A 15,171-nucleotide genomic window follows, 5' to 3' on the forward strand; every position below is an offset into this window, starting at 1 on the left:
AGGGGGTGGGGGTAGAGAAAAGGAAACGAGAAAAAATAACGCATCATGAATTTGTGAAAAAAAAACGCTGCTCTTGCAAAGAGGGAAAGTCCGCAAATTAACCCACGATACTGAGGTCCTAAAACGTTTGTATCTTGGATATTCTAAGAAGGGGGTGGGCTACTCAAGAGCTCCACAATAAAATATCGAAAAACTGAATTCAAAGTATTTTTTGAAGTTAGGAGTGGTTTGGGATTTTTCCTCTGCAAACTCTTTAAAATTCAAAAGTCAAAAATGTTTAGACTATCCTTAATGATGTAAAAGTGGGCAGGGGGAGGTTTTAAAAAAATCAGAAACTGGAGTCTTTAAAATACTAATTTAGGCAATATTTGGCGAATTGATGAGAGATAGTTTTGGCGGCTAACTTGATAATGGTCTGTAGCTGATGTATTAAAAACTATTTGAGGCTACACTTTTCTTTAGAGAAAGGGAATTTGGGATCCTCTCTCCCGAAAGGTGTTTGTCATTGAAGTCTTAAAACTTTCAGGCTGTCGTTGGCAATGTCGAGGGGGGGGGGGACTCTCTTTAGGCGAAATTCCGAAACTGGAGTTGTAAAAGCGAACCTTTAGACTGTAGACCATCTTGGTCTACAGTCTGTAGACCATCTTTAGACCGTAGACCATCTTGGGGTTCGGGGTCCCCTTCCCCGAAAAAAATTCAAAGCTGAAGCATTCAGAACTCAGCTTTGAGTAATCTTTGAGAGACTTAAGAAGATGGAATTCAAAGACTTTCTCTCAATAAAGTTAAGAAACTTAAATTCTTAAAATTTCGGTTATTAAAACCGTAAATTTAAGTCAAATTTAGTGAACTTAGGGGAAGGAGTTCGGGGAGGGGGGGAGGCTCTCTCCCCCGAAAATTTTTCCATGCTCAATTTTGAAATGCTGTTTTGGCTATTGTTGAGTGAGTTAAGAGTTAGGGAATTCGGGGGTCTTTCTCGGAACTTTTTCGAAGTTGAAGTCTTTCAGTAGAAAAATAAATCTTAAATACAAACTTACAGTACCTTTAATAAACACAAAGAGGAGGGGGGGGGGTATTCCGTCGCCCAGCCCGAAATATTTCCGTTTCTGAAATTTTAAGAGCTCTGTTTTGGGCTATCTTTGGATGACTTAAGGGGGAAGGAAGTAGGAAGCTTCTTTCAAAAGTTTCCGAAATTAAAATATTAAAAATTTTAGGCGGTCATAAGTCATGTATGTAGGTAAGGGGGTTATTGTTCCTAGAAAGAAATTTAGAAACTGAAGCATTAAAACTCAAATTTAGAATATTTGTGGTGAATTCAGAAGAAGGGTTCGGGAGTTCTCTTCCGATAAATTTTCGAAGCTGAAATATTTAAAAGGCCACTTTAGGCTATATTTGAGTGCCTTAAGAGGGATGTGATTCGGGGCGCTCCCTGGGGGTGAGCATTCAGCTCCCCTACTGCTTTTTTTTAAGTTAATGAATACTGTAAAGTGTACCTCGTTTAAAAGTGTATCTACTTCACTGAAGTGGTTTTTTATGGCTAATTTCACCACCTGCAATACAGTAAAAATAGGGGTCGGACCCAAACATCCAAAAAAAAAAAAAAAAAAAAAGCTAAACCTGGTGCAAATTGTTTATTACCCTCCCTCCCAATAAGAACAGGTAAAAAGTCCCACCCCATTGTGCGTCGGGTTTTGGAATGGGGAGCATCTAAAAATTGCTGTTTTGGGTATTTTTCCAGAATTTTTAGAGTAAATTTAAAGTGAGAATAATATGTTATACTAAATTTAAAAGCATGAAATTAAAGGTGTTTGGCCCACAAGAGGGATGACATAACCCACCAATGCTACAAAGCCCCCCTGTCCCCATAAAACGAAGCAGTACCGCCGAACCCCCCTATATACATTTCATACGGAAACATTATTTTATGCTAAGAAAATTCTTAGAAATCAAGTGTGTCTATCCTCCAAGAGCGATGGTGCACCTCCTCTCAAAGCTACAGCACCCCCCCCCCTCTCTGTCAAATAAATTAAATCCTCAACCTCCCCCGCCCCCCACCTTTTATTTCAAGTAGAAGTATTATTTCATGCAAATCTAAAATGCATTAAATCAGGACTGTCCACCCCATAAGAACAGTAGCTCACGTCCCAAAACGAAATTATATACTAAAATATTATCATTTTTTAGAAAAGTTGAAGTAAGTTAATCAAGAAGAAGTAGGGAAACTTTGGTCAGTTTGGACTTTTTTTATGCTGCACAGGAATTTTGTTTTCCAGCGCTCTAAACAGTTTAATAACTCCAGTCCAAATAATTTGGTTACTGAGCTCGCTTAGATCTTTTAGAATTATCAATCTAACATTACCATATCATTGTGAGGCATTTTGTACTTTGGAAAAGTTTAAGTCAGGGAAATTTTTTCGTGAACTTCACTGCAATAGTTGATTTTAGAATGTGAATTCAGGGTCCCCCCCCCCCTTCTCAAAGCGATGGCGCACCCCTTAAGTGTGACGGAGTACCCATCCAGAATAAAAGTCCTCAATAAAGAAAGAAATACCCCTTGAAAAAGCTGCCTTAAAAATTCCAATGACGCAAAGCTGCTCCATGGACCCCCCCCCCCCTCCCGCCTGTGCGCCCCTGTTAATTAATTTTTTTGTGAGAGTTTATTGTTTTACTATTATAGAGTGGTTTCTGCGAGGTTTGAGAATTTTTTTTAAGTGATAGAAATTATTTTTATTTAAATAAAGGATTATTTCGTCCACCTCTTCCCCTCAAAACCCGACGCGCAAAGTGCTGAAACTTTTTACCCCTTCTTGCTGGAAGGGTAAGAAGTAATTTGCAACAGGTTTCACCTTTTTTTTTTTTTTTTTTTTTGGATGTTTGGGTTTGGCCATTTTTTGGCCTAATTTTACTGTACTACTGCTATCTTATGAAGAATTATTTTTCAAATGAAGACTGTATGGGGGAATGGTGCCAGTAATCGCCCATACCTTTCTCCTATCCCTTTCTTTCTTTTCTGGTTTGTTGGCGCTACCTTGGGTAGGCTTTCCGATCATATCTGATTTATGTTGCAAAAGTGAAAATCTTATGTCAAAAGCGATTTTATTGCTGCAATAAATATGTTTACGATCGGCAATAGACTAATGGCGGGGAGCCCCGAATGCTTTTACAACTAACATTATCCAGTATCGTCTAAAATTGCGTTTTTGGAACTTCAGTTTCGAAATATTGCCGAAAGAGAGTTCCTGAACTTCATCCCTTCGATAATGCAGTCAAAAAGCACATAAACGTTATGGAAGCTGGAGTACAATGTCGTTATTAAAGGTTCAATTTCGGCGTGAGTTCAGAGCGCCCCCCCCCCCCCCACCTCTTTTTTAAATACTTTTGAAGGTCGCTCAATATTGTGATTTTGGGACTATCAGTTTGAAAAAATTGATCTAAGAAGAGTCCTTGAACCCCTCTTTTCCCTGAACTTTACCAAAATGGCCTATCATTGCGTTTTTTGGATTTCAATTTTTTTTTAAAAATCTGGGGGAGAGCCCCCAGACCCCCCGTTATTGGCGGTTTTTACGTTTTTGGAGTTACGATATCAGAAAGCGTAAATATTACAATTTAAACTAAGTTCATGTTGTTACAAAAGTCAAAAGCTTAATTTTTAAAGTCAAACAGATTCCAAAACTGGCATAGTTAAAATGTCCAACATTTATACACATAATTTTTTCCTTAAGCACACATGATGGGGGAGAAGGATATTTTCCGTCTTGAACACATCACCAAACTTGCACCCATGGTTTTCACTTCAAAAATTTTATCATAGGTGCAGGGAGGAACGGGGGAGGGGGGGGGGCTTCTTGCATCATTTAGAGACGGTTGGAGCCTTCAAACTAACAAAAGATTGAGAGCTCTCACTACCTTATAACTCCACTTGTCTTGTCACATGTGTGTCCGTTAGCCCATCAAGGCATCAGAGGCTTTGAAGTAACAATATCTTTAGTCACGTCAGAGAAAGCACGAAGGGGAGGAGGGGGGATCGCTGGATGCCTTCCAGAAATTTATCTTAGTTGAAGTATTAAAACCGCAATTTTAGTTATTCTTTCTTAGTGTTAGGAGGAAAAGCTCAGTTGTGTCGGAAAATTTTCAAAATGATCTAAAAACTACAATTTTTGGCAATGTTTGGTAATGTTATGAGAACGGATAATAGGGCTTTTCTCTTAGATTTTTTTTTTTTTTTTTTCAAAATTTAAGTCAATTAAGTTAAAAAAAATTAGATTATTTAAGGGAGTTAGGGATCCCTAAAACTTTCAGCTATTCAAGCCTAAAAAAAGCAAATTTAGGTTGTTTGATAACAATAGAGGAAAGAAGATGGGGTTCTTTACTGGAACTGTGTTAAAAACTGTAGCCAATTTAAGGCTATCTTTGGGAAGAAAGAGTTTGAGATATCGATCTAAAGTCTAGCTGAAAACAAAATTTCAAGCAATGTGGGAAGCTTAGAGAAAGGGATGAGAGGCTGAACTCTCCCAGAAAAATTTCTGACTTAAAGTTTCAAATCGCAATTTTAGATTATCACTGGAGACGTTATTCGGGGGGGGGGGGCTTACAGTTTAAAGCTCTCTTTGGCGATATTAGACAAAAAGAGGGGGAAAGGGTTACCATGCAGAAATTGCTTGAAAGTGGCTTTCTTCTTAAAGCTTTCGAAATTGGAGTCCTGAAAAGGTAATTATTAATCATCCTTAAACTCTATATTTGGTCTCTAAACTTCATGTCAATTTGTCATCCTCAAAAATTGCCGCCGGCGACACTGTAAGCAACAATGAGCAAAAACTTTTTTCTTTTGCAGCACCAAAGGTAGCCGAAAACTTTTTTTATTCAAACTCGAAATTCAGAAAAATTCAGGGAGAAAGTTGTTTAACATAATTGAGAAAGCCCGCTAAAACTGCTTTTTGGAACTTCGGTTTCGAAAAATGTCCATGGGGGAAATACCAAGCCCGATTCCTTCCTATAATGTCATCTAAAGATGACCTACAAGTGCGTATTTTGGACTATAATTTCAAAAAATTTATATGCGGGTGTACCTCTCACCCTCCAGCATTGTAAACGATGGTCTAAAATGCACTTTTAAGATTTCAACTTCAAAAAATTTTCGGGTTGCCTTGAAGAATGCCATGAACCCCAATCCATAGTAAAAGTAACTAGCGATGGCCTACAATCACGTTTTCAACACTTCTATTTCGAAAAAAATCCAGGGGATGGCTTTCGTGAACTCGACCCACCCCCACCCCAAAATCACCAAAGATCGTATAAAATTATCCTTTTTGAGTCTACAATTTCGAAAATGCTCTGCTCAAAGTTGTGTTTTTAAATTAATAATGAATAATAAATTCGAATTTTTCCAATGGGGGCCTCCTTGAACACCCCTCTCCCCACAACAACATTAAAGATAATACAGTTCTATTTAAGACTTCAGTTTTAAGAAAAAAAGTCTGGAGAGAGTCGCTGTGCACCTAAAATTTTCCCTTCAATTTTACCTAAGGTGGAATTTTTGACTTCAGTTTCAAAAAATCTCCGAATAAGGGCCTCCGACCCTTCTTTCTTCCTAATGTCCTAAGGGGTCGTTAGAAATGAGTTTTTAGAATTGAAATATCGGAAATTTTCCGGGGGTAAACCCCCACTCCCTCCCTTTAAATCGTTCAAAAATTACGTTTTTGGAATCAAAAGTTAAAAACGTGTAGTAACAGGAAAACGAGGGGCAATATAAGGGGGTCATAATCCTCGTAAAGCTTTGAAATTATATCCATATTTATGTATTCATGCATATTATATGTGCACTTCCCGTCTCCATGAAGAAGTGCACTATTGTTGTTCTCATGTATACTATATGCATTCATGTAAAAACGAGGGCCCCTTGAAAACATTTGCTACGAGCCCCGCGCTGGCTTAATCCGGCACTGGCTTCCTCTCTCTACGAAAAAAGTTTCTCTGAAAAAGATTTCTGCAGCGCCGGAAGTGCTGATGAGCATGATCCCCTTTTGTGCTGTATTAAAACCATTTTAACCCTCTTATAAAAGTAGGGGTACTTATAACGAAAAATTACTCGTATATTTAAGTATAGGAAAGTGATTTTGTGACTGTTTTCCGATCAAAAGGCAATAAAGTATTTTGTTTAAACCTACTTTGCTTAGAAAAGTTTAAATACTACTTTCCCCCTCCGTTTTTTGGGTTGTTGGAGGGGAGAAATGAATGTTTTGTAGTTCTGGGAGGGGTTTTAACCCCAAACCCCTCCCGCATAGCTGCGCCACTGTTTCCGAGAGAGTTTTGAACCTCATGCCTTAATGTCATTAAAGAACTCATTCAAGTACTTTTTAGGACTTCAATTTCTAAAAAATCCGGGAGAGAGCCCCCGAGCCCTTCCCCTAACGTTAATGAAAATCCACTAACATTGCGTTTTTTGAAGCTTCAATATCGAAAAATTGAGGGATAGCTCCTGACCCCATCCCTTCCCTTAACGCTACCAAATATGGCCAACCAACGCATTTTCAAGCCTCCTATTTCGAATAAATTTCTAATGGAAAGTTCCGAACTATGTATCTTCCCCCGGCGTCATAAAAGACAGCTTATAACCAGGGCCCGATCAAGACAAACTGGTGCCCAGGTCCTGAGAAGATGGTGCCCCCCCCCCCCATGAGAAAATCAGCACAATTTTAAAGTCAATGTTTTATACTATAAATCTAATATACTAGAAACCTACACATTACGACAGAAACCTAGGATTTGAATATCAAACACTTGATAGTCACCATACTAATCATAGTTAAAATTGCTTTACCTTAAGGTGAAAATGAGTTAAAAAACAATTTAACACTGCAAAAATAGCAAAAAAAAATCTAACTAATTCTGACAGCAAACTTTAAAAAGGCTCCTTTCTGGCGTAAACAGAGGCAAATGTGTCGATCAAATCATTGAAATCTAATTTTGATGTCACAGAATTTTCAATGGTCAATAAGGAAAACGCTTAAATTATCCTGAGAAATGCAGCTTCTCAAATGATTTTTGATTCTTTTAAAAGCTGAAAAGGAATGTTCACTGGAACAGAAAAAAAGGAAGGAAGTTAATTTAGGCTATTTTAGTGCCCCTAAATTTGTGGTGCCCAGGTCCGCGGACCCACTGGACCATGCGTTAATCAGGCCCTGCTTATAACTGCGTTTTAAGTCAGGGCCGTGTCCAAGGGGAGGGTTTTAGGGGTTAAACCCCTCCCATCAGTGCCGGATTAAGCCAGCACATGACCCGTAGCAAATGTTTCCAAGGACCCTCGCTTTTGTAAGATATAATAAACAATAGTTCACTTCTTCACGGAAGGTGCACTTATAATCAGGGTTCGTACGGGTCATGGAAATCCTGGAAATTCATGGAAAAAAAATAACAAAATTTCAGACCTGGAAAAGTCATGGAAAATTGAAATTTTCATTGAAAGTCATGGAAATTTATTTCAAGTCATGGAAAAATTTCCTGGACAAAGAGAAAGGAACAGTAGCTAAAGGAGCATTAGAAATTTTGAGTGATTTAACAGTATAGCACAAAAAAGCTATTAAAAGTGGAAAATTGAACGATCCAAAAATCAAATCTGAATTTTGAAATCTCATTGCATCTACTTCTGTCGCAGTCCCTTGCCATTTTTTGCGATGTGATTTTCCTGCCTGGACATCACTTATTTTGAATTTTCTGTTATTTTCAACACTTCTTATGTTTCATATTCTGTAGTAGCAAAATTTCATGTTCTTAGTTTTGCCACGCCCACTCAAAAAAAAAAAAAAGCAGTTCAATTGTATGCAAGTTCGATTCCATCACTCGTAAGGACTTTATTATTATATTTATTAGAGTTTATTTTAATTTGTTAAATGTTTTAGAAAATAAAGATCTTACGTCAGGCGATAGAATACAGAAAAAAAGGCATTCTAATGCTCTAAACCAGTAGTGCTCAATATACAGCACGCAAAACTAATCCATGCGACCCACTGCTATGTTCAATGTCGAGAATTAAACGTGTTCCTGAATTTCTGAACCTATTAATTTATATAGATTTGAAAGTATGCAAATTTGAAAACAAAACAAATATACTTTTGAATCAGAAGATTGATTCATTACTGAATGGGTTTTTTTTTTAAAAAAGATCTGGTTTAGAAACATAAAGAACTAAACTATGTGGCTTTACTTCAAAGAACCAAAATACTGTCAAGTTACGTGGATGATTAAAGGCACTGTTGATACCAAAAGGTAACTTTTGAAGGAAATTTATTGAAACTTAGTGATGACTCAATCAACCTTGTCCCATTCAATATCATTCTCTCTGTTTAAAAAAAATATCAGACATTTTAGTATCATCATATTCGCTTCACTGCATTTTTGATTTACTTAAATTTATATGATGAAGACAAATAAGAATAGTTTAGTTTTTTAAGTGTGCACTTATATTTTTTAAATTACTAGTAAGTGCTTCAATGAGGCTGTGGCATTCATATAGATGTTTTGCTAATGCTCATTTCCAAATATTGCCAAGTTTGAGATTAAATAGTGCTATTCTGTTCGTGTAACAAGGTCATGAAAATTTTCATTGAAGTCATGAAAAAGTCTTGGAAAAGTCATGGAATTTTTTCATCCAAATAGAGTATGAACCCTGTACATACAGGTATGAATACATTGCATATGGATATAATTTTAGAGCTTTACGAGATTTATATAACCCCCTTACATTTCATCCCCCAGTCAGTACACGTTTTTAGCCAAGTCCAAAAACGCAATTTATTGACGATATAAAAAGAGGGGGTCTGAGGGCTTGCCCCCCGAAAATTTTCGGTATTTCAAATCTAAAACCGCAATTCTAACGATCTCTGATGACATTAGGAATAGAGAAAGTTCGTGGAGGCCGAAACCGAAATAAAAAAAAACGCGATTGTACCTCATCTTTGTTCTTTGGCTGGGTTCACAACGACTTTCTCCAGGCAAAATTTTTCAAATTAAATGAAATTGTAGATAACATTTAATGATGCTGTTGAGAAAAGGAAAAAGGGTGTTCAAGGAGGTCCATTTGGAAAAATTTCGAGTTTATAATTCCAAAAAACACAATTTTAAGCAGAAAACTTTTGAAATTATAGACTCTAAAAAGGTAATTTTATACGATCTTTGGAGAGTTTGGGGCGAAGGGAGGAAGTTCATGAAAGTCATTCCCTGGAGATTTCTCGAAATTGGAGTGTTGAAAACGTGATTGTAGGTCATTGCTAGTAAAGTTTCGGTATGGGATGGGGTTCAGGGACTCTCCAAGGTAACCCGGAAAATTTTCGAAGTTGAAATCTTAAAAATACATTTTAGACCATCGTTAACAATGTTGGAGGGGGGAGAGATACACTCCCATGGAATTTTTCTCGAAATTGTAGTCTGAAATACGCAAGTATAGGCCACCTTAGATGACGATGTAGAGTTGGATCGGGCTCAGGATTTCACCCATTTAAATTTTTCGTTCCATAAAGCAGAAATAGCGGCTTTTCAATTACGTTAGGCTATTTTCTTCCTGAATGTTTCAAATTTCAATAAAAAAAGTTTTAGGCTACCTTTGGTGATGCACAAGAAATGGGTTAGATGGGCGGCAGCTTTTAGCCCCCTACTCCTCAGGGGAAAAATGAAAACAAGGTTTAAAGCCTTTCTTCTACACGTAATTTTTTTTGTTCGTCTAGAAATAATACTCTCCTAATTATTTATTTATTTAATTTGCTCATCACAAGTGTTAACAGTCTAAGAAGCTTTTTCTTCTCTTATGTCAAGTTCGGTTAATTTTGCTCGTTGCCGTTTACAGTGCCGGGTCTACGGGCTCGTGTCGCTGAATGCAGGTTTTGAGAGTGACAAATTTACATGAAGTTAATAGACCAAAGTTAGTTTAGGATGACTAATAATTACCTTTTCAAGACTCCAACTTCGAAAGCTTTAAGAAGAAAGCCACTTTCTCGTCTCTCTTCTACCATAACTTAACAAACAAAAACTGAAATAGCGGTTAGTCACTTTCAAAAAATTTCCGGATGGTAATTTTTTGAAAGGTCCGAAATTTCCAAAGGATCTTTTTTGAACCAATCCAAAAGGTGGGTTCTAAAGGACCTACGCACATCTATATAAGCTTCTCAACATTCGGAGGAAGGGTTCCAAATCATCATTAAAGTCAGTTCTAAAGATAGCCTGTGTCTTAAGATTTCAATTTCTGACAAGGTAAATACCCCCCCCCCCCCCATAACGTATCCAGTGGTAATCTATAACGAAGGTTTGAAACTTCAGTTTAGAAGTTTTTCTGGGGGAGTTTAGTCCAGCGTCCCTCTCTCCAAATTTCTCATAGTTAGAAATTTTATTTTCAGCTATATCATGGGTCAATCCCTTTCTTTCCAAAGATTGTCTGAAATTGACTTCAGTTTTGAACACAGTTTCAGGAAAGAACCCCTTCCCTTTTCCTCTATTGTTATCAAACTTAACTCTCTTAAATCTCCAGAGATACCTTAAAATTGACTTCAACATTGAAAGAAAAAAAAAGGTATGGAACCCTATCCTTCGTTCTCCTAACATTACCAAACGTTGCCTAAAACTGTAATCTTTAGGTCAGTTTTGAAAATTTTCTGACCTAACTGAGCTTTTTCTCCTAACACCAAGAAAGATAAACTAAAATTGCGTTTTTAAGACTTTAATTAAGTAAATTTCTAGAAAACATCCATCGATCCCCCTCATCACCTTCGTGCTTCCTCTGACGTGATTAAAGATGATATCGTTATTCTTCAAATTCTCTGATGCCAATGGGTTAACGGACACACATGTGGAGTTGTAAGGCAGTGAGTGTTCTCAATCTTTGTCAGTTTGAAGGATGAAGGCGCTTACCGTCCCCAAATGACGTAAGAATCAATCTCTCAGATCACCAACACCGATGGTACTGTCTGTTCTCGAACTCCGCCACTGCCAGATGCGAACGGTTCCAATTGAAAATGGGGTGATGGTTTAAAGGAAGCGCACTTCCCGATGCATTCTGTTTTTGCTTGATCGTTACTTCCTTCTTGCTATCACCCCTGTTTTGATAAAATCAGAAGAGACCTGACGCATGCGCAAATTCAAGTAAGGTTTCGCGTTAAAATATCGGTCAGGATGGTATTATTTCGTATACGTTACGAATCTCCGCTTTAAGGAAAAAAAAAGATTCCTAATTTCCCTGTTAACATTTTTCGATTTTAAACACTTTCATAAGACATTGACTACGGCATTTAAATTGACAGAAACGTAATTTAGTTCGTTTTTTCGTTTACAAAAAAAAAGGAAAAAAAAAACACGCAAAATTAACTGAGCGAGGCCGTGGTAGCCTGATCGGTAGGGCATTGGACTCGGGGCCGGAGGGGCTCGGGTTCGATCCCCGCTGGTCGAAGACCCACCGTCGTCATTAAAGGGGACTGGGCGACGTTAAATATGCTCGTGGTCTCAATGTCCTCCAAGTGAAACGATACCTCTGGGGGTGCTAGTACCAGGTAGCTATTAGCTCTTGGACTAGTTCTAAATTCTCATTAACTGTTCGATCCGGTGATGGTGCTGCCATCTATCGGTATATAAAATAATTGGAGGCAAGGCACTTAGTATGCAGTCCTCGACATAAATACAGTTGTAGTCAGTTGTGACTCTTGAATAGAATAGAATAGAATTAACTGAGCAATAAAAGCACCGTAATTTCAAAACCATTCGGTTCATTTACTTTTTTCTTTTAATATTCAAATGCATATATTAAAAACTATCAACTTGTGGTGTTTTAAAGCGTCATCTTTCGTAAACTATACAATACATATTAAAAATTAAAAAAATATATTTTGATTCGTTCTACAAATAAATGGACAAAACATTATTTAAGCTTTTCCGAAAGGAGTAGGTTTTAACTAACCTACTGAGCAGAAGTAATAATCCCAAATTACTTTCCAATTCTTCAAACATTCAAGTAATGTTTCATGATGAACATTGCTAAGGGTATAAAGAAACAAAATGCTCCTTTTAAACGCAAGAGATAATGGTCACTCAGCCCTTCCAGTGCTACATCGTCTTTTTAAGAGAAACCAGATTTTATGTCTGTTTTACCTGAGGCTCTCTTCTTGATGCGCTCCGGAAGGACCTTCTTTAAGTTAAGGAAAGAAATTCTTGGAAGATATAGATCAAAGTGCATGTTTTCTGTAGAATAGAAGATATACTCCGTCCCTGCCGCAAGCTAAAACTGTAACTGATTACCTATTACCAGAAATCTTTCACACCGCATTTTCTGTGGTTTCGACAAGTACGGTCAAGTTAGGATCAGTCGTTGTTTTGGGGGAAATTGAAAAAGAACTTATGTTTTATTTTCAAGAATAATAATTTAAAAAATCAGATTGAAGCGAAATTTGCCACTCCTAAAAAATTTGCCGCTCTAGGCAACTGCCTACTCTGCCTATTGGGAAATTGGGCTCGGACTCTTCTTATGTATACAAAATTTCGCGATTGTACCTTTCTTCTTTTTGGAGGGGCTATTTTCAATATTCCTGAGTGTATAAGCAATGCCAATTTTATCAGGAAAAAGTATAAACATCGCTCACTTTTATGTCAAAACATTTTTTGAAAGCCAGGTAGGAGGCAATTGACCCCCCCCCCCCCCCCCGACTCTCTAAATGATGATCCTGGTTACTAGAACCTTTGTGGAAGTCTAGTTTCCAAGATATTTTCTAGTAGTATGTACTGCATTTTTTTACGGTGTAGTTTCTCTTATCCGTAACACAGAAATAGCACAAAAGAAAAGGTGAATTTTAAAACTTTGTTTTTGAAACAGTTACACATATTAAAATAATTGGTACACTAAGTTAAAGAAAAATATACTGAATTTTCTCTACAGTTAAGAAGTATTCAATTTTCAATGCGCGAACTTTTAGCTACACAACTAACACTTAATCCATAGGGAAAAGTAGGGTAATGACACTCATTTAAAGGGAAAACATGAATAACACTAGTCAAATTTAAATAAAAATTAACAATTTTTTAACATAACAATCAATTTTGGACTACCTTCACGGGATTTGTCCTGGGGTAAAATGTTGACCACGATAAAATTCGTCATACTAGGTTTTTACAGGTACTGTAGATGGTGCTTTATCACTATATATTGAATTAAGTTCATTGAAGCACTCGTCTTGATAATCCCGTATCAAAAATCATGAAAAACAATCGTACAAAATGTTCCCGAGTCTATTCCCTTTCTTACCCTAATTGAATTTTCCAACTCTAATCACTGGATCACACAGAATTACTACCTTATATACACTATATACCCTTGGAAGTAACATACTCTTCTCTATACGTTTTTCACTATAGTATTTCGAAAGAATCTTACTCCAATAACTATTTTCAGTTACTTAAAAAGCCAGGATTAAACAAATTACGAGATTGAACAAATCAACTGCGAATGAGAATAAACCTAAATCAGTTTAGTTTAATAAGGTATTTAATATTAAATGAAATGCAACCTACTTGATTTTAGATGATCAACAATTGACCTATAGTTCCATATCGTAACTTTTTTTCCCTCATGTTTTTAGGAACTGGGAGCCACATGATTGATTGAGCATTTATCAAGATAACTTTCTATGCAAGAACTGTATACTTAAAGAAAAAGCTGCTGAAACTGATATGTAAATATGAGTACTACAGCCTTTTACTGTCATTCCTCAGCAAAGCTCAATATTCAAGAAACTACAAGACCAAGTGTAACCAACAATCTTCCATAAGTAAACTCTTTCCGAGATGACCAATCTAATTATAGAAGTACACAGTTACAACTTAGATCACAAGCACTATGAAACATCTGAATTGATAATAGAAAATCTTTGTATAGATTTGTGTCTTCAAATGTGGAACAGATTATTCAATTTTTTAGTATGCCATAGCATTTGTTGAAGAATGTTCAGTGCCCTTCTTTGTTAGTTTTGTCTGTGGCTAGCTTGTTTAAAGTTAGCTGAGGAATTTTAGGCTACAAACTATAACATGTGCATTGCAGTTTTACTTGATTCATGAAGTAAAACAAAACATTATTTATAAAACAGAAATGTGCATTTAGATTTAAAATTCTGTTTCAGATTATTTGAACTTATCTTGGAATTAATGCTCAAAAAAAAAAAAAAAAAAATGTCCCCCATTCTGAAATTGATAGCGAATTCCGCTCTCTTGCAATAAACTTTATTTTCCATTTAAAATAGCATTTCACAAGCTATTTTAATATTTAAAATCTTATAAAATCTTCTGTGTAAAAGTATATACATTTTTATATAAACATTTATGTGGATTTGTAAGTTGCTTATGTCATTTCATTAAGTTGTGCACTCTCACTGGTGACAAAAGTGGCACATCTCAAAAAAAAAAAAAAAAAAACCAGCGTTGGAGAAAATCAAGTTTTTAAGCAATACTACTTCTAACAGATTTATTCTCAAAATCTTCAACACCTGCAAAACATTTATTATAAGTTTTCTGGTTGAAGTTATGGCGTAAATTAACAATGTATTGTATAGTCAAAGTTGGAAAAATGTTCTTCTAAATTATGAAATTTTAATGATGTGTCAATACTGAATATATTGCTTACTCACCTACAAGCATCAGTTCTGTAAACTAACTTTGTGTGAGTTTTGTGGCAAGAAAAAGCATTAAATTTTTATTTTAAATCAATAATTAAAAAGTCTTTTTTAAATTTTTGAGATGTAACACGAATATCCTCGGTGAGCAATATGTAAGTCACATTTGAATTTGATAGCTGTTAAGATAAGTTTCTGGTTTTTAGTATTGTATATATGATTTAGATTAGTACAGTTGAAAATTTTCACAATTACTTGTAAAACTAAATTGGCAAACCAATTGTTTCCTTTTTAAAACTAAAACAATTTTTACTGATCTGATAGGAGTTTTCTTTTAATTAGGTGCTTGTTGTCCGGTGCATAATAAATCAGCAAATATAAATTTCAATTACAAAAAGGGATAATTATGTTACATGTAATCACCAAATTTGTAACTTTATATAAAAAATGAAATAAAAAAAGAATCAGAAAAATAAAATAATTTTCTATTGTGTTGGTCAGTTTTTTTTTTTTTTCTTTGTGTTTTGTTTAAATTTCAGTTAGG

At 36.0% G+C, this 15,171-nt stretch overlaps 1 protein-coding gene across 1 annotated transcript in view; it reads left to right on the forward strand.

The window, feature by feature from the left end:
• LOC129231251 (CTTNBP2 N-terminal-like protein) overlaps nt 1–15,114 on the forward strand; it is an 88,637-nt gene extending 73,523 nt beyond the window's left edge. Inside the window, exon 7 of the mRNA XM_054865529.1 lies at nt 13,602–15,114. Within this exon, the coding sequence (XP_054721504.1) occupies nt 13,602–13,619 (18 nt within the window). The 3' untranslated portion in view covers nt 13,620–15,114. The remainder of the gene's footprint in view (nt 1–13,601) is intronic.
• Nucleotides 15,115–15,171: the final 57 nt, after the last annotated feature.

The sequence above is a fragment of the Uloborus diversus genome, chromosome 10, assembly GCF_026930045.1.
Source record: "Uloborus diversus isolate 005 chromosome 10, Udiv.v.3.1, whole genome shotgun sequence".
In the NCBI taxonomy this organism is placed as follows: domain Eukaryota; kingdom Metazoa; phylum Arthropoda; class Arachnida; order Araneae; family Uloboridae; genus Uloborus; species Uloborus diversus.